Here is a 24,026-nt window from a genome sequence, read left to right on the forward strand (position 1 = left end):
GTCACCTTCTGTCACCCTCTGTCACCCTCTCACACTCTGTCACCCTCTGTCACCTTCTGTCACCCTCTGTCACCCTCTGTCACCCTCTCACCCTCTGTCACCCTCTGTCACCCTCTGACACCCTCTGTCACCCTCTCACCCTCTGTCACCCTCTGACACCCTCTGTCACCCTCTCACCCTCGGTCACCTTCTGTCACCCTCTGTCACCCTCTCACCCTCTGTCACCCTCTGACACCCTCTGTCACCCTCTCTCACCCTCTGTCACCCTCTGTCACCTTCTGTCACCCTCTGTCACCCTCTGTCACCCTCTGTCACCCTCTCACCCTCTGACACCCTCTGTCACCCTCTGTCACCCTCTGTCACCCTCTGTCACCCTCTGACATCCTCTGATACCCTCTGACACCCTCTGTCACCCTCTGTCACCCTCTGACACCCTCTGTCACCCTCTGACACCCTATGTCTCCTTCTGTCACCCTCTGTCACCCTCTCACCATCTGTCACCCTCTGTCACCCTCTCACCCTCTGTCACCTTCTGTCACCCTCTGTCACCTTCTGTCACCCTCTGTCACCCTCTCAACCTCTGTCAACCTCTGTCACCCTCTCACCCTCTGTCACCTTCTGTCACCCTCTGTCACCTTCTGTCACCCTCTGTCACCCTCTCACCCTCTGTCACCCTCTGTCACCTTCTGTCACCCTCTGTCACCCTCTCACCCTCTGTCACCCTCTGTCACCCTCTCACTCTCTGACACCCTCTGTCACCCTCTGTCACCCTCTGTCACTCTCTGACACCCTCTGTCACCCTCTAACCCTCTGTCACCCTCTGTCACCCTCTGTCGCCCTCTGTCACACTCTCACCCTCTGTCACCCTCTGTCACCCTCTGTCACCTTCTGTCACCCTCTGTCACCCTCTCACCCTCTGTCACCCTCTGTCACCCTCTGTCACCCTCTGTCACCTTCTGTCACCCTCTGTCACCCTCTGTCACCCTCTGTCACCCTCTGACACCCTCTGTCACCCTCTCACCCTCTGTCACCTTCTGTCACCCTCTGTCACCTTCTGTCACCCTCTGTCACCCTCTCACCCTCTGTCACCCTCTGTCACCCTCTGTCACCTTCTGTCACCCTCTGTCACCCTCTCACCCTCTGTCACCCTCTGTCACCCTCTGTCACTCTCTGACACCCTCTGTCACCCTCTAACCCTCTGTCACCCTCTGTCACCCTCTGTCGCCCTCTGTCACACTCTCACCCTCTGTCACCCTCTGTCACCCTCTGTCACCTTCTGTCACCCTCTGTCACCCTCTCACCCTCTGTCACCCTCTGTCACCCTCTGTCACCCTCTGTCACCTTCTGTCACCCTCTGTCACCCTCTGTCACCCTCTGTCACCCTCTGACACCCTCTGTCACCCTCTCACCCTCTGTCACCCTCTGTCACCCTCTCACCCTCTGTCACCCTCTCACCCTCTGTCACCCTCTGTCACTCTCTGACACCCTCTGTCACCCTCTCACCCTCTGTCACCCTCTGTCACCCTCTGTCACCCTCTGACACCCTCTGTCACCCTCTCTCACCCTCTGTCACCCTCTGTCACCCTCTGTAACCCTCTGTCACCCTCTGTCACCCTCTGTCACCCTCTCACCCTCTGTCACCCTCTGTCACCCTCTGTCACCCTCTGTCACCCTCTGTCACCCTCTCACCCTCTGTCACCCTCTGTCACCCTCTGTCACCCTCTCACCCTCTGTCACCCTCTCACCCTCTGTCACCCTCTGTCACCCTCTGTCACCCTCTCACCCTCTGTCACCCTCTGTCACCCTCTGTCACCCTCTCACCCTCTGTCACCCTCTCACCCTCTGTCACCCTCTGTCACCCTCTGTCACCCTCTCACCCTCTGTCACCCTCTGTCACCCTCTGTCACCCTCTGTCACCCTCTGTCACCCTCTGTCACCCTCTGTCACCCTCTCACCCTCTGTCACCCTCTCACCCTCTGTCACCCTCTGTCACCCTCTGTCACCCTCTCACCCTCTGTCACCCTCTGTCACCCTCTGTCACCCTCTCACCCTCTGTCACCCTCTCACCCTCTGTCACCCTCTGTCACCCTCTGTCACCCTCTGTCACCCTCTCACCCTCTGTCACCCTCTCACCCTCTGTCACCCTCTGTCACCCTCTCACCCTCTGTCACCCTCTGTCACCCTCTGTCACCCTCTCACCCTCTCACCCTCTGTCACCCTCTCACCCTCTGTCACCCTCTGTCACCCTCTGTCACCCTCTCACCCTCTGTCACCCTCTCACCCTCTGTCACCCTCTGTCACCCTCTGTCACCCTCTCACCCTCTGTCACCCTCTGTCACCCTCTCACCCTCTCACCCTCTGTCACCCTCTCACCCTCTGTCACCCTCTGTCACCCTCTGTCACCCTCTCACCCTCTGTCACCCTCTGTCACCCTCTGTCACCCTCTCACCCTCTGTCACCCTCTGTCACCCTCTCACCCTCTGTCACCCTCTCACCCTCTGTCACCCTCTGTCACCCTCTGTCACCCTCTCACCCTCTGTCACCCTCTGTCACCCTCTGTCACCCTCTGTCACCCTCTGTCACCCTCTCACCCTCTGTCACCCTCTGTCACCCTCTGTCACCCTCTGTCACCCTCTCACCCTCTGTCACCCTCTCACCCTCTGTCACCCTCTGTCACCCTCTGTCACCCTCTCACCCTCTGTCACCCTCTGTCACCCTCTGTCACCCTCTCACCCTCTGTCACCCTCTCACCCTCTGTCACCCTCTGTCACCCTCTGTCACCCTCTGTCACCCTCTGTCACCCTCTCACCCTCTGTCACCCTCTCACCCTCTGTCACCCTCTGTCACTCTCTGACACCCTCTGTCACCCTCTCACCCTCTGTCACCCTCTGTCACCCTCTGTCACCCTCTGACACCCTCTGTCACCCTCTCTCACCCTCTGTCACCCTCTGTCACCCTCTGTAACCCTCTGTCACCCTCTGTCACCCTCTGTCACCCTCTCACCCTCTGTCACCCTCTGTCACCCTCTGTCACCCTCTGTCACCCTCTGTCACCCTCTCACCCTCTGTCACCCTCTGTCACCCTCTGTCACCCTCTCACCCTCTGTCACCCTCTCACCCTCTGTCACCCTCTGTCACCCTCTGTCACCCTCTCACCCTCTGTCACCCTCTGTCACCCTCTGTCACCCTCTGTCACCCTCTCACCCTCTGTCACCCTCTCACCCTCTGTCACCCTCTGTCACCCTCTGTCACCCTCTCACCCTCTGTCACCCTCTGTCACCCTCTGTCACCCTCTCACCCTCTGTCACCCTCTGTCACCCTCTGTCACCCTCTGTCACCCTCTCACCCTCTGTCACCCTCTCACCCTCTGTCACCCTCTGTCACCCTCTGTCACCCTCTCACCCTCTGTCACCCTCTGTCACCCTCTGTCACCCTCTCACCCTCTGTCACCCTCTGTCACCCTCTGTCACCCTCTGTCACCCTCTCACCCTCTGTCACCCTCTCACCCTCTGTCACCCTCTGTCACCCTCTCACCCTCTGTCACCCTCTGTCACCCTCTGTCACCCTCTCACCCTCTCACCCTCTGTCACCCTCTCACCCTCTGTCACCCTCTGTCACCCTCTGTCACCCTCTCACCCTCTGTCACCCTCTCACCCTCTGTCACCCTCTGTCGCCCTCTGTCACACTCTCACCCTCTGTCACCCTCTGTCACCCTCTGTCACCTTCTGTCACCCTCTGTCACCCTCTCACCCTCTGTCACCCTCTGTCACCCTCTGTCACCCTCTGTCACCCTCTGTCACCCTCTCACCCTCTGTCACCCTCTGTCACCCTCTGTCACCCTCTCACCCTCTGTCACCCTCTCACCCTCTGTCACCCTCTGTCACCCTCTGTCACCCTCTGTCACCCTCTCACCCTCTGTCACCCTCTGTCACCCTCTGTCACCCTCTCACCCTCTGTCACCCTCTCACCCTCTGTCACCCTCTGTCACCCTCTGTCACCCTCTCACCCTCTGTCACCCTCTGTCACCCTCTGTCACCCTCTCACCCTCTGTCACCCTCTGTCACCCTCTGTCACCCTCTGTCACCCTCTCACCCTCTGTCACCCTCTCACCCTCTGTCACCCTCTGTCACCCTCTGTCACCCTCTCACCCTCTGTCACCCTCTGTCACCCTCTGTCACCCTCTCACCCTCTGTCACCCTCTCACCCTCTGTCACCCTCTGTCACCCTCTGTCACCCTCTGTCACCCTCTCACCCTCTGTCACCCTCTCACCCTCTGTCACCCTCTGTCACTCTCTGACACCCTCTGTCACCCTCTCACCCTCTGTCACCCTCTGTCACCCTCTGTCACCCTCTGACACCCTCTGTCACCCTCTCTCACCCTCTGTCACCCTCTGTCACCCTCTGTAACCCTCTGTCACCCTCTGTCACCCTCTGTCACCCTCTCACCCTCTGACACCCTCTGTCACCCTCTGTCACCCTCTGTCACCCTCTGTCACCCTCTGACATCCTCTGATACCCTCTGACACCCTCTGTCACCCTCTGTCACCCTCTTTCACCCTCTCATCCTCTGTCACCCTGTCACCCTCTGTCACCTTCTGTCACCCTCTGTCACCCTCTGTCACCCTCTCACCCTCTGTCACCCTCTGTCACCCTCTGACACCCTCTGACACCCTCTGACAGCCTCTATCACCCTCTGTCACCTTCTGTCACCCTCTGACACCCTCTGTCACCCTCTGTCACCCTCTGACACCCTCTGTGACCCTCTGACACCCTCTGTCACCTTGTGTCACCCTCTGTCACCCTCTCACGCTCTGTCACCCTCTGTCACCCTCTCACCCTCTGTCACCTTCTGTCACCCTCTGTCACCCTCTCACACTCTGTCACCCTCTGTCACCTTCTGTCACCCTCTGTCACCCTCTGTCACCCTCTCACCCTCTGTCACCCTCTGTCACCCTCTGACACCCTCTGTCACCCTCTCACCCTCTGTCACCCTCTGACACCCTCTGTCACCCTCTCACCCTCGGTCACCTTCTGTCACCCTCTGTCACCCTCTCACCCTCTGTCACCCTCTGACACCCTCTGTCACCCTCTCTCACCCTCTGTCACCCTCTGTCACCTTCTGTCACCCTCTGTCACCCTCTGTCACCCTCTGTCACCCTCTCACCCTCTGACACCCTCTGTCACCCTCTGTCACCCTCTGTCACCCTCTGTCACCCTCTGACATCCTCTGATACCCTCTGACACCCTCTGTCACCCTCTGTCACCCTCTGACACCCTCTGTCACCCTCTGACACCCTATGTCTCCTTCTGTCACCCTCTGTCACCCTCTCACCATCTGTCACCCTCTGTCACCCTCTCACCCTCTGTCACCTTCTGTCACCCTCTGTCACCTTCTGTCACCCTCTGTCACCCTCTCAACCTCTGTCAACCTCTGTCACCCTCTCACCCTCTGTCACCTTCTGTCACCCTCTGTCACCTTCTGTCACCCTCTGTCACCCTCTCACCCTCTGTCACCCTCTGTCACCTTCTGTCACCCTCTGTCACCCTCTCACCCTCTGTCACCCTCTGTCACCCTCTCACTCTCTGACACCCTCTGTCACCCTCTGTCACCCTCTGTCACTCTCTGACACCCTCTGTCACCCTCTAACCCTCTGTCACCCTCTGTCACCCTCTGTCGCCCTCTGTCACACTCTCACCCTCTGTCACCCTCTGTCACCCTCTGTCACCTTCTGTCACCCTCTGTCACCCTCTCACCCTCTGTCACCCTCTGTCACCCTCTGTCACCCTCTGTCACCTTCTGTCACCCTCTGTCACCCTCTGTCACCCTCTGTCACCCTCTGACACCCTCTGTCACCCTCTCACCCTCTGTCACCTTCTGTCACCCTCTGTCACCTTCTGTCACCCTCTGTCACCCTCTCACCCTCTGTCACCCTCTGTCACCCTCTGTCACCTTCTGTCACCCTCTGTCACCCTCTCACCCTCTGTCACCCTCTGTCACCCTCTGTCACTCTCTGACACCCTCTGTCACCCTCTAACCCTCTGTCACCCTCTGTCACCCTCTGTCGCCCTCTGTCACACTCTCACCCTCTGTCACCCTCTGTCACCCTCTGTCACCTTCTGTCACCCTCTGTCACCCTCTCACCCTCTGTCACCCTCTGTCACCCTCTGTCACCCTCTGTCACCTTCTGTCACCCTCTGTCACCCTCTGTCACCCTCTGTCACCCTCTGACACCCTCTGTCACCCTCTCACCCTCTGTCACCCTCTGTCACCCTCTCACCCTCTGTCACCCTCTCACCCTCTGTCACCCTCTGTCACTCTCTGACACCCTCTGTCACCCTCTCACCCTCTGTCACCCTCTGTCACCCTCTGTCACCCTCTGACACCCTCTGTCACCCTCTCTCACCCTCTGTCACCCTCTGTCACCCTCTGTAACCCTCTGTCACCCTCTGTCACCCTCTGTCACCCTCTCACCCTCTGTCACCCTCTGTCACCCTCTGTCACCCTCTGTCACCCTCTGTCACCCTCTCACCCTCTGTCACCCTCTGTCACCCTCTGTCACCCTCTCACCCTCTGTCACCCTCTCACCCTCTGTCACCCTCTGTCACCCTCTGTCACCCTCTCACCCTCTGTCACCCTCTGTCACCCTCTGTCACCCTCTCACCCTCTGTCACCCTCTCACCCTCTGTCACCCTCTGTCACCCTCTGTCACCCTCTCACCCTCTGTCACCCTCTGTCACCCTCTGTCACCCTCTGTCACCCTCTGTCACCCTCTGTCACCCTCTGTCACCCTCTCACCCTCTGTCACCCTCTCACCCTCTGTCACCCTCTGTCACCCTCTGTCACCCTCTCACCCTCTGTCACCCTCTGTCACCCTCTGTCACCCTCTCACCCTCTGTCACCCTCTCACCCTCTGTCACCCTCTGTCACCCTCTGTCACCCTCTGTCACCCTCTCACCCTCTGTCACCCTCTCACCCTCTGTCACCCTCTGTCACCCTCTCACCCTCTGTCACCCTCTGTCACCCTCTGTCACCCTCTCACCCTCTCACCCTCTGTCACCCTCTCACCCTCTGTCACCCTCTGTCACCCTCTGTCACCCTCTCACCCTCTGTCACCCTCTCACCCTCTGTCACCCTCTGTCACCCTCTGTCACCCTCTCACCCTCTGTCACCCTCTGTCACCCTCTCACCCTCTCACCCTCTGTCACCCTCTCACCCTCTGTCACCCTCTGTCACCCTCTGTCACCCTCTCACCCTCTGTCACCCTCTGTCACCCTCTGTCACCCTCTCACCCTCTGTCACCCTCTGTCACCCTCTGTCACCCTCTCACCCTCTGTCACCCTCTCACCCTCTGTCACCCTCTGTCACCCTCTGTCACCCTCTCACCCTCTGTCACCCTCTGTCACCCTCTGTCACCCTCTGTCACCCTCTGTCACCCTCTCACCCTCTGTCACCCTCTGTCACCCTCTGTCACCCTCTGTCACCCTCTCACCCTCTGTCACCCTCTCACCCTCTGTCACCCTCTGTCACCCTCTGTCACCCTCTCACCCTCTGTCACCCTCTGTCACCCTCTGTCACCCTCTCACCCTCTGTCACCCTCTCACCCTCTGTCACCCTCTGTCACCCTCTGTCACCCTCTGTCACCCTCTGTCACCCTCTCACCCTCTGTCACCCTCTCACCCTCTGTCACCCTCTGTCACTCTCTGACACCCTCTGTCACCCTCTCACCCTCTGTCACCCTCTGTCACCCTCTGTCACCCTCTGACACCCTCTGTCACCCTCTCTCACCCTCTGTCACCCTCTGTCACCCTCTGTAACCCTCTGTCACCCTCTGTCACCCTCTGTCACCCTCTCACCCTCTGTCACCCTCTGTCACCCTCTGTCACCCTCTGTCACCCTCTGTCACCCTCTCACCCTCTGTCACCCTCTGTCACCCTCTGTCACCCTCTCACCCTCTGTCACCCTCTCACCCTCTGTCACCCTCTGTCACCCTCTGTCACCCTCTCACCCTCTGTCACCCTCTGTCACCCTCTGTCACCCTCTGTCACCCTCTCACCCTCTGTCACCCTCTCACCCTCTGTCACCCTCTGTCACCCTCTGTCACCCTCTCACCCTCTGTCACCCTCTGTCACCCTCTGTCACCCTCTCACCCTCTGTCACCCTCTGTCACCCTCTGTCACCCTCTGTCACCCTCTCACCCTCTGTCACCCTCTCACCCTCTGTCACCCTCTGTCACCCTCTGTCACCCTCTCACCCTCTGTCACCCTCTGTCACCCTCTGTCACCCTCTCACCCTCTGTCACCCTCTGTCACCCTCTGTCACCCTCTGTCACCCTCTCACCCTCTGTCACCCTCTCACCCTCTGTCACCCTCTGTCACCCTCTCACCCTCTGTCACCCTCTGTCACCCTCTGTCACCCTCTCACCCTCTCACCCTCTGTCACCCTCTCACCCTCTGTCACCCTCTGTCACCCTCTGTCACCCTCTCACCCTCTGTCACCCTCTCACCCTCTGTCACCCTCTGTCGCCCTCTGTCACACTCTCACCCTCTGTCACCCTCTGTCACCCTCTGTCACCTTCTGTCACCCTCTGTCACCCTCTCACCCTCTGTCACCCTCTGTCACCCTCTGTCACCCTCTGTCACCTTCTGTCACCCTCTGTCACCCTCTGTCACCCTCTGTCACCCTCTGACACCCTCTGTCACCCTCTCACCCTCTGTCACCCTCTGTCACCCTCTCACCCTCTGTCACCCTCTCACCCTCTGTCACCCTCTGTCACTCTCTGACACCCTCTGTCACCCTCTCACCCTCTGTCACCCTCTGTCACCCTCTGTCACCCTCTGACACCCTCTGTCACCCTCTCTCACCCTCTGTCACCCTCTGTCACCCTCTGTAACCCTCTGTCACCCTCTGTCACCCTCTGTCACCCTCTCACCCTCTGTCACCCTCTGTCACCCTCTGTCACCCTCTGTCACCCTCTGTCACCCTCTCACCCTCTGTCACCCTCTGTCACCCTCTGTCACCCTCTCACCCTCTGTCACCCTCTCACCCTCTGTCACCCTCTGTCACCCTCTGTCACCCTCTCACCCTCTGTCACCCTCTCACCCTCTGTCACCCACTGTCACCCTCTGTCACCCTCTCACCCTCTGTCACCCTCTCACCCTCTGTCACCCTCTGTCACCCTCTGTCACCCTCTCACCCTCTGTCACCCTCTGTCACCCTCTGTCACCCTCTGTCACCCTCTGTCACCCTCTGTCACCCTCTCACCCTCTGTCACCCTCTCACCCTCTGTCACCCTCTGTCACCCTCTGTCACCCTCTCACCCTCTGTCACCCTCTGTCACCCTCTGTCACCCTCTCACCCTCTGTCACCCTCTCACCCTCTGTCACCCTCTGTCACCCTCTGTCACCCTCTGTCACCCTCTCACCCTCTGTCACCCTCTCACCCTCTGTCACCCTCTGTCACCCTCTCACCCTCTGTCACCCTCTGTCACCCTCTGTCACCCTCTCACCCTCTCACCCTCTGTCACCCTCTCACCCTCTGTCACCCTCTGTCACCCTCTGTCACCCTCTCACCCTCTGTCACCCTCTCACCCTCTGTCACCCTCTGTCACCCTCTGTCACCCTCTCACCCTCTGTCACCCTCTGTCACCCTCTCACCCTCTCACCCTCTGTCACCCTCTCACCCTCTGTCACCCTCTGTCACCCTCTGTCACCCTCTCACCCTCTGTCACCCTCTGTCACCCTCTGTCACCCTCTCACCCTCTGTCACCCTCTGTCACCCTCTGTCACCCTCTCACCCTCTGTCACCCTCTCACCCTCTGTCACCCTCTGTCACCCTCTGTCACCCTCTCACCCTCTGTCACCCTCTGTCACCCTCTGTCACCCTCTGTCACCCTCTGTCACCCTCTCACCCTCTGTCACCCTCTGTCACCCTCTGTCACCCTCTGTCACCCTCTCACCCTCTGTCACCCTCTCACCCTCTGTCACCCTCTGTCACCCTCTGTCACCCTCTCACCCTCTGTCACCCTCTGTCACCCTCTGTCACCCTCTCACCCTCTGTCACCCTCTCACCCTCTGTCACCCTCTGTCACCCTCTGTCACCCTCTGTCACCCTCTGTCACCCTCTCACCCTCTGTCACCCTCTCACCCTCTGTCACCCTCTGTCACTCTCTGACACCCTCTGTCACCCTCTCACCCTCTGTCACCCTCTGTCACCCTCTGTCACCCTCTGACACCCTCTGTCACCCTCTCTCACCCTCTGTCACCCTCTGTCACCCTCTGTAACCCTCTGTCACCCTCTGTCACCCTCTGTCACCCTCTCACCCTCTGTCACCCTCTGTCACCCTCTGTCACCCTCTGTCACCCTCTGTCACCCTCTCACCCTCTGTCACCCTCTGTCACCCTCTGTCACCCTCTCACCCTCTGTCACCCTCTCACCCTCTGTCACCCTCTGTCACCCTCTGTCACCCTCTCACCCTCTGTCACCCTCTGTCACCCTCTGTCACCCTCTGTCACCCTCTCACCCTCTGTCACCCTCTCACCCTCTGTCACCCTCTGTCACCCTCTGTCACCCTCTCACCCTCTGTCACCCTCTGTCACCCTCTGTCACCCTCTCACCCTCTGTCACCCTCTGTCACCCTCTGTCACCCTCTCACCCTCTGTCACCCTCTCACCCTCTGTCACCCTCTGTCACCCTCTGTCACCCTCTCACCCTCTGTCACCCTCTGTCACCCTCTGTCACCCTCTCACCCTCTGTCACCCTCTCACCCTCTGTCACCCTCTGTCACCCTCTGTCACCCTCTCACCCTCTGTCACCCTCTGTCACCCTCTGTCACCCTCTGTCACCCTCTCACCCTCTGTCACCCTCTCACCCTCTGTCACCCTCTGTCACCCTCTCACCCTCTGTCACCCTCTGTCACCCTCTGTCACCCTCTCACCCTCTCACCCTCTGTCACCCTCTCACCCTCTGTCACCCTCTGTCACCCTCTGTCACCCTCTCACCCTCTGTCACCCTCTCACCCTCTGTCACCCTCTGTCACCCTCTGTCACCCTCTCACCCTCTGTCACCCTCTGTCACCCTCTCACCCTCTCACCCTCTGTCACCCTCTCACCCTCTGTCACCCTCTGTCACCCTCTGTCACCCTCTGTCACCCTCTGTCACCCTCTGTCACCCTCTCACCCTCTGTCACCCTCTCACCCTCTGTCACCCTCTGTCACCCTCTGTCACCCTCTCACCCTCTGTCACCCTCTGTCACCCTCTGTCACCCTCTGTCACCCTCTGTCACCCTCTGTCACCCTCTCACCCTCTCACCCTCTGTCACCCTCTCACCCTCTGTCACCCTCTGTCACCCTCTGTCACCCTCTCACCCTCTGTCACCCTCTCACCCTCTGTCACCCTCTGTCACCCTCTGTCACCCTCTCACCCTCTGTCACCCTCTGTCACCCTCTCACCCTCTCACCCTCTGTCACCCTCTCACCCTCTGTCACCCTCTGTCACCCTCTGTCACCCTCTGTCACCCTCTCACCCTCTGTCACCCTCTGTCACCCTCTGTCACCCTCTCACCCTCTGTCACCCTCTCACCCTCTGTCACCCTCTGTCACCCTCTGTCATCCTCTCACCCTCTGTCACCCTCTGTCACCCTCTGTCACCCTCTGTCACCCTCTCACCCTCTGTCACCCTCTCACCCTCTGTCACCCTCTGTCACCCTCTGTCACCCTCTCACCCTCTGTCACCCTCTGTCACCCTCTCACCCTCTGTCACCCTCTGTCACCCTCTGTCACCCTCTGTCACCCTCTCACCCTCTGTCACCCTCTCACCCTCTGTCACCCTCTGTCACCCTCTGTCACCCTCTCACCCTCTGTCACCCTCTGTCACCCTCTGTCACCCTCTCACCCTCTGTCACCCTCTCACCCTCTGTCACCCTCTGTCACCCTCTGTCACCCTCTCACCCTCTGTCACCCTCTGTCACCCTCTGTCACCCTCTGTCACCCTCTCACCCTCTGTCACCCTCTCACCCTCTGTCACCCTCTGTCACCCTCTCACCCTCTGTCACCCTCTGTCACCCTCTGTCACCCTCTCACCCTCTCACCCTCTGTCACCCTCTCACCCTCTGTCACCCTCTGTCACCCTCTGTCACCCTCTCACCCTCTGTCACCCTCTCACCCTCTGTCACCCTCTGTCACCCTCTGTCACCCTCTCACCCTCTGTCACCCTCTGTCACCCTCTCACCCTCTCACCCTCTGTCACCCTCTCACCCTCTGTCACCCTCTGTCACCCTCTGTCACCCTCTCACCCTCTGTCACCCTCTGTCACCCTCTGTCACCCTCTGTCACCCTCTGTCACCCTCTGTCACCCTCTCACCCTCTGTCACCCTCTGTCACCCTCTCACCCTCTCACCCTCTGTCACCCTCTCACCCTCTGTCACCCTCTGTCACCCTCTGTCACCCTCTCACCCTCTGTCACCCTCTCACCCTCTGTCACCCTCTGTCACCCTCTCACCCTCTGTCACCCTCTGTCACCCTCTGTCACCCTCTCACCCTCTCACCCTCTGTCACCCTCTGTCACCCTCTGTCACCCTCTGTCACCCTCTCACCCTCTGTCACCCTCTGTCACCCTCTCACCCTCTCACCCTCTGTCACCCTCTCACCCTCTGTCACCCTCTGTCACCCTCTGTCACCCTCTCACCCTCTGTCACCCTCTGTCACCCTCTGTCACCCTCTGTCACCCTCTCAACCTCTGTCACCCTCTGTCACCCTCTCACCCTCTGTCACCCTCTGTCACCCTCTGTCACCCTCTCACCCTCTGTCACCCTCTGTCACCCTCTGTCACCCTCTCAACCTCTGTCACCCTCTGTCACCCTCTCACCCTCTGTCACCCTCTGTCACCCTCTGTCACCCTCTCACCCTCTGTCACCCTCTCACCCTCTGTCACCCTCTGTCACCCTCTCACCCTCTGTCACCCTCTCACCCTCTGTCACCCTCTGTCACCCTCTGTCACCCTCTCACCCTCTGTCACCCTCTGTCACCCTCTGTCACCCTCTGTCACCCTCTGTCACCCTCTCACCCTCTGTCACCCTCTGTCACCCTCTGTCACCCTCTGTCACCCTCTCACCCTCTGTCACCCTCTCACCCTCTGTCACCCTCTGTCACCCTCTGTCACCCTCTCACCCTCTGTCACCCTCTGTCACCCTCTCACCCTCTGTCACCCTCTCACCCTCTGTCACCCTCTGTCACCCTCTGTCACCCTCTGTCACCCTCTCACCCTCTGTCAACCTCTCACCCTCTGTCACCCTCTGTCACTCTCTGACACCCTCTGTCACCCTCTCACCCTCTGTCACCCTCTGTCACCCTCTGTCACCCTCTGACACCCTCTGTCACCCTCTCTCACCCTCTGTCACCCTCTGTCACCCTCTGTAACCCTCTGTCACCCTCTGTCACCCTCTGTCACCCTCTCACCCTCTGTCACCCTCTGTCACCCTCTGTCACCCTCTGTCACCCTCTGTCACCCTCTCACCCTCTGTCACCCTCTGTCACCCTCTGTCACCCTCTCACCCTCTGTCACCCTCTCACCCTCTGTCACCCTCTGTCACCCTCTGTCACCCTCTCACCCTCTGTCACCCTCTGTCACCCTCTGTCACCCTCTGTCACCCTCTCACCCTCTGTCACCCTCTCACCCTCTGTCACCCTCTGTCACCCTCTGTCACCCTCTCACCCTCTGTCACCCTCTGTCACCCTCTGTCACCCTCTCACCCTCTGTCACCCTCTGTCACCCTCTGTCACCCTCTGTCACCCTCTCACCCTCTGTCACCCTCTCACCCTCTGTCACCCTCTGTCACCCTCTGTCACCCTCTCACCCTCTGTCACCCTCTGTCACCCTCTGTCACCCTCTGTCACCCTCTCACCCTCTGTCACCCTCTCACCCTCTGTCACCCTCTGTCACCCTCTGTCACCCTCTCACCCTCTGTCACCCTCTGTCACCCTCTGTCACCCTCTGTCACCCTCTCACCCTCTGTCACCCTCTCACCCTCTGTCACCCTCTGTCACCCTCTCACCCTCTGTCACCCTCTGTCACCCTCTGTCACCCTCTCACCCTCTCACCCTCTGTCACCCTCTCACCCTCTGTCACCCTCTGTCACCCTCTGTCACCCTCTCACCCTCTGTCACCCTCTCACCCTCTGTCACCCTCTGTCACCCTCTGTCACCCTCTCACCCTCTGTCACCCTCTGTCACCCTCTCACCCTCTCACCCTCTGTCACCCTCTCACCCTCTGTCACCCTCTGTCACCCTCTGTCACCCTCTGTCACCCTCTGTCACCCTCTGTCACCCTCTGTCACCCTCTGTCACCCTCTCACCCTCTGTCACCCTCTCACCCTCTGTCACCCTCTGTCACCCTCTGTCACCCTCTCACCCTCTGTCACCCTCTGTCACCCTCTGTCACCCTCTGTCACCCTCTGTCACCCTCTGTCACCCTCTCACCCTCTCACCCTCTGTCACCCTCTCACCCTCTGTCACCCTCTGTCACCCTCTGTCACCCTCTCACCCTCTGTCACCCTCTCACCCTCTGTCACCCTCTGTCACCCTCTGTCACCCTCTCACCCTCTGTCACCCTCTGTCACCCTCTCACCCTCTCACCCTCTGTCACCCTCTCACCCTCTGTCACCCTCTGTCACCCTCTGTCACCCTCTCACCCTCTGTCACCCTCTGTCACCCTCTGTCACCCTCTCACCCTCTGTCACCCTCTCACCCTCTGTCACCCTCTGTCACCCTCTGTCACCCTCTCACCCTCTGTCACCCTCTGTCACCCTCTGTCACCCTCTGTCACCCTCTCACCCTCTGTCACCCTCTCACCCTCTGTCACCCTCTGTCACCCTCTGTCACCCTCTCACCCTCTGTCACCCTCTGTCACCCTCTGTCACCCTCTCACCCTCTGTCACCCTCTGTCACCCTCTGTCACCCTCTCACCCTCTGTCACCCTCTCACCCTCTGTCACCCTCTGTCACCCTCTGTCACCCTCTCACCCTCTGTCACCCTCTGTCACCCTCTGTCACCCTCTCACCCTCTGTCACCCTCTCACCCTCTGTCACCCTCTGTCACCCTCTGTCACCCTCTCACCCTCTGTCACCCTCTGTCACCCTCTGTCACCCTCTGTCACCCTCTCACCCTCTGTCACCCTCTCACCCTCTGTCACCCTCTGTCACCCTCTCACCCTCTGTCACCCTCTGTCACCCTCTGTCACCCTCTCACCCTCTCACCCTCTGTCACCCTCTCACCCTCTGTCACCCTCTGTCACCCTCTGTCACCCTCTCACCCTCTGTCACCCTCTCACCCTCTGTCACCCTCTGTCACCCTCTGTCACCCTCTCACCCTCTGTCACCCTCTGTCACCCTCTCACCCTCTCACCCTCTGTCACCCTCTCACCCTCTGTCACCCTCTGTCACCCTCTGTCACCCTCTCACCCTCTGTCACCCTCTGTCACCCTCTGTCACCCTCTGTCACCCTCTGTCACCCTCTGTCACCCTCTCACCCTCTGTCACCCTCTGTCACCCTCTCACCCTCTCACCCTCTGTCACCCTCTCACCCTCTGTCACCCTCTGTCACCCTCTGTCACCCTCTCACCCTCTGTCACCCTCTCACCCTCTGTCACCCTCTGTCACCCTCTCACCCTCTGTCACCCTCTGTCACCCTCTGTCACCCTCTCACCCTCTCACCCTCTGTCACCCTCTGTCACCCTCTGTCACCCTCTGTCACCCTCTCACCCTCTGTCACCCTCTGTCACCCTCTGTCACCCTCTCACCCTCTGTCACCCTCTGTCACCCTCTCACCCTCTCACCCTCTGTCACCCTCTGTCACCCTCTGTCACCCTCTGTCACCCTCTGTCACCCTCTGTCACCCTCTCACCCTCTGTCACCCTCTCACCCTCTGTCACCCTCTGTCACCCTCTGTCACCCTCTCACCCTCTGTCACCCTCTGTCACCCTCTGTCACCCTCTGTCACCCTCTGTCACCCTCTGTCACCCTCTCACCCTCTCACCCTCTGTCACCCTCTCACCCTCTGTCACCCTCTGTCACCCTCTGTCACCCTCTGTCACCCTCTGTCACCCTCTGTCACCCTCTGTCACCCTCTGTCACCCTCTCACCCTCTGTCACCCTCTGTCACCCTCTCACCCTCTCACCCTCTGTCACCCTCTCACCCTCTGTCACCCTCTGTCACCCTCTGTCACCCTCTGTCACCCTCTCACCCTCTGTCACCCTCTGTCACCCTCTGTCACCCTCTCACCCTCTGTCACCCTCTCACCCTCTGTCACCCTCTGTCACCCTCTGTCACCCTCTCACCCTCTGTCACCCTCTGTCACCCTCTGTCACCCTCTGTCACCCTCTCACCCTCTGTCACCCTCTCACCCTCTGTCACCCTCTGTCACCCTCTCACCCTCTGTCACCCTCTGTCACCCTCTGTCACCCTCTCACCCTCTGTCACCCTCTCACCCTCTGTCACCCTCTGTCACCCTCTGTCACCCTCTCACCCTCTGTCACCCTCTGTCACCCTCTGTCACCCTCTCACCCTCTGTCACCCTCTGTCACCCTCTGTCACCCTCTGTCACCCTCTGTCACCCTCTCACCCTCTGTCACCCTCTGTCACCCTCTGTCACCCTCTCACCCTCTGTCACCCTCTGTCACCCTCTGTCACCCTCTCACCCTCTGTCACCCTCTCACCCTCTGTCACCCTCTGTCACCCTCTGTCACCCTCTCACCCTCTGTCACCCTCTGTCACCCTCTGTCACCCTCTGTCACCCTCTCACCCTCTGTCACCCTCTCACCCTCTGTCACCCTCTGTCACCCTCTGTCACCCTCTCACCCTCTCACCCTCTGTCACCCTCTCACCCTCTGTCACCCTCTGTCACCCTCTGTCACCCTCTCACCCTCTGTCACCCTCTCACCCTCTGTCACCCTCTGTCACCCTCTGTCACCCTCTCACCCTCTGTCACCCTCTGTCACCCTCTCACCCTCTCACCCTCTGTCACCCTCTCACCCTCTGTCACCCTCTGTCACCCTCTGTCACCCTCTCACCCTCTGTCACCCTCTGTCACCCTCTGTCACCCTCTGTCACCCTCTGTCACCCTCTCACCCTCTGTCACCCTCTGTCACCCTCTGTCACCCTCTCACCCTCTCACCCTCTGTCACCCTCTCACCCTCTGTCACCCTCTGTCACCCTCTGTCACCCTCTCACCCTCTGTCACCCTCTCACCCTCTGTCACCCTCTGTCACCCTCTCACCCTCTGTCACCCTCTGTCACCCTCTGTCACCCTCTCACCCTCTCACCCTCTGTCACCCTCTGTCACCCTCTGTCACCCTCTGTCACCCTCTCACCCTCTGTCACCCTCTGTCACCCTCTCACCCTCTCACCCTCTGTCACCCTCTCACCCTCTGTCACCCTCTGTCACCCTCTGTCACCCTCTCACCCTCTGTCACCCTCTGTCACCCTCTGTCACCCTCTGTCACCCTCTCACCCTCTGTCACCCTCTGTCACCCTCTCACCCTCTCACCCTCTGTCACCCTCTCACCCTCTGTCACCCTCTGTCACCCTCTGTCACCCTCTCACCCTCTGTCACCCTCTGTCACCCTCTGTCACCCTCTGTCACCCTCTCAACCTCTGTCACCCTCTGTCACCCTCTCACCCTCTGTCACCCTCTGTCACCCTCTGTCACCCTCTCACCCTCTGTCACCCTCTGTCACCCTCTGTCACCCTTTAGTTTCGCTCGTCATCTGGTGTCAAGTGTCGAGCAGAGACACTGAGAACAGAGTCAACAATGTTAAGAAGGATTTGGCAATGATCACCAATGCTTCACCTTTCTTGTTGAGCAGGAAGTGCTGAGCAGGAAGTGTTGAGCCGGAAGCGCTGAGCAGGAAGTGCTGAGCCGGAAGTGTTGAGCAGGAAGTGCTGAGCAGGAAGCGCTGAGCCGGAAGTGCTGAGCAGGAAGTGCTGAGCCGGAAGTGTTGAGCAGGAAGTGCTGAGCAGGAAGCGCTGACGCTGAGCCGGAAGCGCTGAGCCGGAAGCGTTGAGCCGGAAGCGTTGAGCAGGAAGTGCTGAGCAGGAAGCGCTGAGCCGGACGTGCTGAGCAGGACATGTTGAGCAGGAAGTGCTGAGCAGGAAGTGCTGAGCAGGAAGTGCTGAGCCGGAAGTGCTGAGCAGGAAGCGCTGAGTTGTGGCAGGGTGGAGTAAAGTGAATAGTTTTGGCAGTATATTTTAGCCATGTAACTGTATTGACTGCTGTTTTACTGAATAGTTCTATATAATTTAGGTTTTGAAACAGATTTAGTCCCAAAACGTTTGCATTGTATGAAAAGATGTAAAATAATTCATGACATTGTTTCTCCACAGTTGAAAATGCAGCTCACTGTGAATTCTCACATCTGCGAGATCTGCTCATCAGGTCAGTCCAAAGTCATCACTTATTTACAAAGACATGTTTAATCTTACTGCAATAAAACCAATAGTACTGTCACTTCCACAGCTTTCTCCTGACCTAGTTTAGACAAAATTCCCTTCTCACCCTCTGCAGATGGTCTGGTCCCTTTTTCTAAGCTCAGGTCCTGTACCAGAGGCCCCAGAGGCCCCAGAGGCCCCAGAGGCCCCAGAGGCCCCTGGGAGCTTGAGGGTTCTTCAGTATATTTGCTGCACTGCAGTTTTCTGGACTGAGATGTCCCATGTTTTTCCTCCTGTTGAATCTGCTGTAGCCCCTCCTCCAGTTTGGGGGTCGCTGCCCTGAGTGTTCGGATGACCACGAGCACAACTTTCACCTTCACCCACCAGGACTCTTCTCTGAGCCCTTGCTATTTCTCCTTTTCCCTGATGTTGTCATCACTTGGTTGGTTCTCCATTCCCATGTGGTCTGTCTGTATCTGTCCCAGAGGACCTTGTCTCGGTCGTTCTCCACCACCTTTGGAGGTGTTTCCACTTTGTCCTTGGGGTCTCCAGCCCGTACTCTGCACAGATGTTTCTGTACACTATGTGTATATATATATATATATATATATATATATATATATATATATATATAAATATATATATATATATATATATATATATATATATACACATAGTGCACAGATGTTTCTTACACTATGCCAGCTCCTGGTGATGGCGCTCCATGTGTGCTGTCCCTGCAGCATCTGCACCTGCAGTTATGTGTGGGATGGTCTCTGGACCTCTATTGATCTGGTGTTCAGGTCCTGCCCCTGTCCTGCTCCTGTCCTGCTCCTGTCCTGCTCCTGTCCTGCTCCTGTCCTGCTCCTGTCCTGCCATGATCAGGGCCTCTGTCCTTCAGACCGGCTCCTTCTAGCCATTGGTAGGATTTCATGATATCAGCCACTTCAGTTATGTTCCTGTGGTACATCCCATGTAGGGGCGTGTCCTCCCATGTAGGGGCGTGTCCTCCCATGTAGGGGCGTGTCCTCCCATGTAGGGGCGTGTCCTCCCGTGTAGGGGCGTGTCCTCCCATGTAGGGGCGTGTCCTCCCATGTAGGGGCGTGTCCTCCCGTGTAGGGGCGTGTCCTCCCATGTAGGGGCGTGTCCTCCCATGTAGGGGCGTGTCCTCTCATGTAGGGACGTGTCCTCCCATGTAGGGACGTGTCCTCTCATGTAGGGACGTGTCCTCCCATGTAGGGGCGTGTCCTCCCATGTAGGGGCGTGTCCTCCCATGCAGGGGCGTGTCCTCCCGTGTAGGGGCGTGTCCTCCCGTGTAGGGGCGTGTCCTCCCGTGTAGGGGCGTGTCCTCCCATGTAGGGGCGTGTCCTCCCATGTAGGGGCGTGTCCTCCCGTGTAGGGGCGTGTCCTCCCATGTAGGGGCGTGTCCTCCCATGTAGGGGCGTGTCCTCTCATGTAGGGACGTGTCCTCCCATGTAGGGACGTGTCCTCTCATGTAGGGACGTGTCCTCCCATGTAGGGGCGTGTCCTCCCATGTAGGGGCGTGTCCTCCCATGCAGGGGCGTGTCCTCCCATGTAGGGGCGTGTCCTCCCATGTAGGGGCGTGTCCTCCCATGATGGTCCCTCCAGCACCTCATTATCCTCTGTTCCCCATTGTCTGAGACATTCACTGAGCACGTCCTCTGTAGGAGCCTTGTCCTTGATGTACTTATGGATCTTGAACATTTCGTCCTGGATAGTGGCTCTCACGCTCACTAGTCCCGCCTCCTTCCTTACAGCTAGTGTCCAGTCTCAGGGTGCTAGTGTCCAGTCTCAGGGTGCTAGTGTACAGTCTCAGGGTGCTAGTGTCCAGTCTCAGGGTGCTAGTGTACAGTCTCAGGGTGCTAGTGTCCAGTCTCAGGGTGCTAGTGTACAGTCTCAGGGTGCTAGTGTCCAGTCTCAGGGTGCTAGTGTCCAGTCTCAGGGTGCTAGTGTACAGTCTCAGGGTGCTAGTGTACAGTCTCAGGGTGCTAGTGTCCAGTCTCAGGGTGCTAGTGTACAGTCTCAGGGTGCTAGTGTCCAGTCTCAGGGTGCTAGTGTCCAGTCTCAGGGTGCTAGTGTACAGTCTCAGGGTGCTAGTGTACAGTCTCAGGGTGCTAGTGTCCAGTCTCAGGGTGCTAGTGTACAGTCTCAGGGTGCTAGTGTCCAGTCTCAGGGTGCTAGTGTCCAGTCTCAGGGTGCTGGATTTGGGGTGGAACCCTCCATGGTCAGGAGCTTTCACGCCTTAACATCTGTGATCTCTATCTCTCCCTTAAGACCCTTATTATTCCTGCAGCGCATCTGGGCACTGGCAGGGTGAAGCAGTTTGGTGTGTCGGGTTCTACAGTCTTAAGCAACTGTTTTGTCAACCATGAGTTGGTGCTTGGCTCCCATGATGTCTTTGCCGATGCTTTGCTCATGTATTGATCCATGTGCTCACTTATCTTAGCCGCAATGATGCCTGATATGAGCTTCCATGTTGTGGAGAGACAGCTTATTGGCTGATAGTTAGATGTGACTGGAGGGATCCTTCAGGATCAGGATAGTACGGCCCCTCAGTTAGCCATTCAGGGTGAGTCCCATCCCTTAGCAGCTGGTCCATTTGGGCTGCTAGGCGCTCAGAGAGTGTTGTGTGAATCATGTCAGGGCCCGGTGCTGTCCAGTTTTTCATAGCTGAGACTCTTTCTTGGATGTCTGTCACTGTGATGGAAACTGGGTTGTTCATGGAGGTTGCTGTGGTCCGCTCTTTGATCCATCAGCCACTGTGCATCGCTGTTGTGTTGCCTCTTTTTCCCATATACTTTTCCAGTACCTTTCACTTTCCAGCCTTGGTGGGCCTGCTCTGCAGTTATTGCACTGACATTGAGGGTACACTTTCGCTGGTTGAGTTGCGAACATGTGTCTGGCTTGATTGTCTCTTTAGGTGGCTAGCCAAGTCTTGGAGCCTTTGTTTGTGCTTCAGGTTTAGGCATCTGGTTGTACCTCTTGGGTTTTTCATTGCACATCTCAGCCTCTGTCAGTTGGCTCACTTCTCTTTGCGCTTTCTTGATTTTAGCCTCTAACCTTCGTTTCCACGGTGGGTATTGTTTCGCATGGCTCCTCTAGGATCACTGCTGCTGTAAATATCAGCTCATTGGTTTCAGTGATGGTTGTGATGGGGATGGTACTCGATGCTGAGTCTTTCTTCATCTAGCCGCTGTAAGGGGTGCCGGGGTTGTCATTCTTGCCATGATCTTATCTTTCAGTCGCTGCCTCGTTCAGTGCGATTGCACTAAATGGGGTTTTGTACCCAATCTTTGGTTGGGGAGTAGCTGCTTGGTTGGTTGGGTCAAGTTAAGTTTATTTCAAACAGAAATGACAGACTGAAAAAGACACTGAAATATGACAATAACCTTTAAATTCATTCATGTTTCTTCTTCTATTGAAGTTTGTTTTTAGCATTATGTTCCTGTGCTGAGACGTTGTTCTTCACCATGTTGTTATGATCAGAATCCTCAGTCATATGATTTGTTTTGCAACAGTTGCATTCTTTAATCCATTCACACTCCTTCAATCTTTACTTTGCTCAAAATGTACTGCAGTTTTTGTCTTTTTTCGTTTGTTTTTCGTCCAAAATGGTTATACAGTCATTTACCTGGGATCCCACAGTAAACCTGACCATGTCTGAATGACCTTTAGTCCACACTTGACCATCAATCATTTAACTTGTGATTGTGTCACAGGTCTCACCTCCAGAACCTGAAGGACGTCACTCATAACATCCTGTATGAGACGTACCGTGTCCAGAGGCTCCGCCAGGCCAACGTGGACTTTAGCCAGCTGGGTCAGCCCCCTGCCGGCCTCCCCCCTGCCGGCCTCCCCCCTGCCGGCCTCCCCCCTGCCGGCCTCCCCCTGTCCTCCAGCCTGTGCTCTGGGGCCTTCGACATGTGTGAGGCTGGGAGCCAGCAGTGACCCCGCCCACCTGCATGTGACTCTGCCCCTCCATCAGTCACTTCCCATGCTGTATGACCACAGTACAATCAGCCATCTGTAACCCCGCCCACCCATCATATGACTCCGCCCCACCTGGACCTGCTGATGTAACCCCGCCCACACATCATATGACTCCACCCCACCTGGACCTGCTGATGTAACCCCGCCCTCACATCATATGACTCCACCCCACCTGGACCTGCTGATGTAACCCCGCCCACACATCATATGACTCCACCCCACCTGGACCTGCTGATGTAACCCCGCCCTCACATCATATGACTCCACCCCACCTGGACCTGCTGATGTAACCCCGCCCACACATCATATGACTCCGGCCCACCTGGACCTGCTGATGTAATCCCGCCCACCCATCTTTCGACTCCGCCCTGCGTGGACCTGCTGATGTAACCCCGCCCAACCATCATTTGACTCCGCCCCGCGTGGACCAGCTGATGTAACCCCACATGGTTCCTGTGACTCCTCTATCCTTGACTCCACCCTCTTTGTCTTTCCCCAATTTGAGTTGTTTACCAAATTCACATCTATCATGTTTGTTAGTTTGGCTTTACTGTCATTATTATGTTATCAGTCAGTTATAGCCTAAGTTAATAATTTATTTCATAACAATGTTTATGTTAGAACCACGTAAATCGTCGTACCTGCCATTACCACAACCACAGCTTTTAACTATGAGCTTTTAACATGTTATATCATTTTAAGTTATCAACAATATAATTTTGGGAAATATCAAAAACAAACATCCACATATTTAAGGTATTTTTAGAAATAAATACAAATTGCAGGTGTAATCAGCATCTGAGCGCTTACTTACAGTTACATAGGTTCCAGTTACTTAAATGTGGGGTAAAAAAACATTATACTTCCTATTGACTGTTTTTAAGGACACATTTTATACTAAATTGACTTTGAACCATGTCGTAACCTTGTTCCCTTATCACAAAACCACAGCTGCAGTTGTGTTTAGCTTCATTTGTGTCATGAGTTTGTCTTCTACGCTCCTTGTATCAGACTCACAAAAACACTTTCACCTTTGCCATATTTGTGACATCAAAGGTCGAGCTTCTTTTCATTTCTGCCGTTCGCTTTTTTAAAATTTGTTTTTAATTGTACGACACGTAATTGTGTGTTTCTCTGTTTGCTCAGGGTTACTAACATTTTGGTCTCATATTTGACATTTACTTTGATTGCATATTTGATGTAGTTTGTGCATGTACGTGTTGCCGTAGTGACCAATGTTAGTGCAGAAGCATCTGGGAATGTGTAGATTGATCTTTTACAATTTGGTTCTGACTCAAAGTTACTGCTATGGAATAATCAAGGCAAGCTCCCTGCCATGCTCTGGACCAATCACAGCACAGAGGAAATATTATACTGATTCATTAACGATCAATGATATAATGAACGTTTTTACAATGGGATTTGAGTTAAGTGTTGTTTTTGTTTGGTGTTTTTGTACATTTTAAAAGTTTTGAAGAAATGATTCTAAATGTTTGATGATGACGTTCAAGGACCAATAATGCCACTGATCGTTACCGGGACGACAGACGCAACATGATTATGTAAACAACCATTAGAGCAAACAGCCGCAAATGTATC

General features: G+C 57.1%; 1 protein-coding gene across 1 annotated transcript in view; it reads left to right on the plus strand.

The window, feature by feature from the left end:
* The window catches only part of LOC140357815 (neuronal-specific septin-3-like), a 64,173-nt gene extending 41,057 nt beyond the window's left edge, over positions 1-23,116 (plus strand). The window contains exons 8-9 of the mRNA XM_072442330.1: positions 18,372-18,423; positions 22,157-23,116. Coding sequence (XP_072298431.1) covers positions 18,372-18,423; positions 22,157-22,385 — 281 coding nt within the window. The 3' untranslated portion in view covers positions 22,386-23,116. The remainder of the gene's footprint in view (positions 1-18,371; positions 18,424-22,156) is intronic.
* The last annotated feature ends 910 nt before the right edge of the window (positions 23,117-24,026 follow it).

The sequence above is a fragment of the Eucyclogobius newberryi genome, unplaced genomic scaffold (genome assembly GCF_026437365.1).
Source record: "Eucyclogobius newberryi isolate DKJ021-1_F unplaced genomic scaffold, fEucNew1.0.hap1 SCAF_13, whole genome shotgun sequence".
NCBI lineage: Eukaryota > Metazoa > Chordata > Actinopteri > Gobiiformes > Gobiidae > Eucyclogobius > Eucyclogobius newberryi.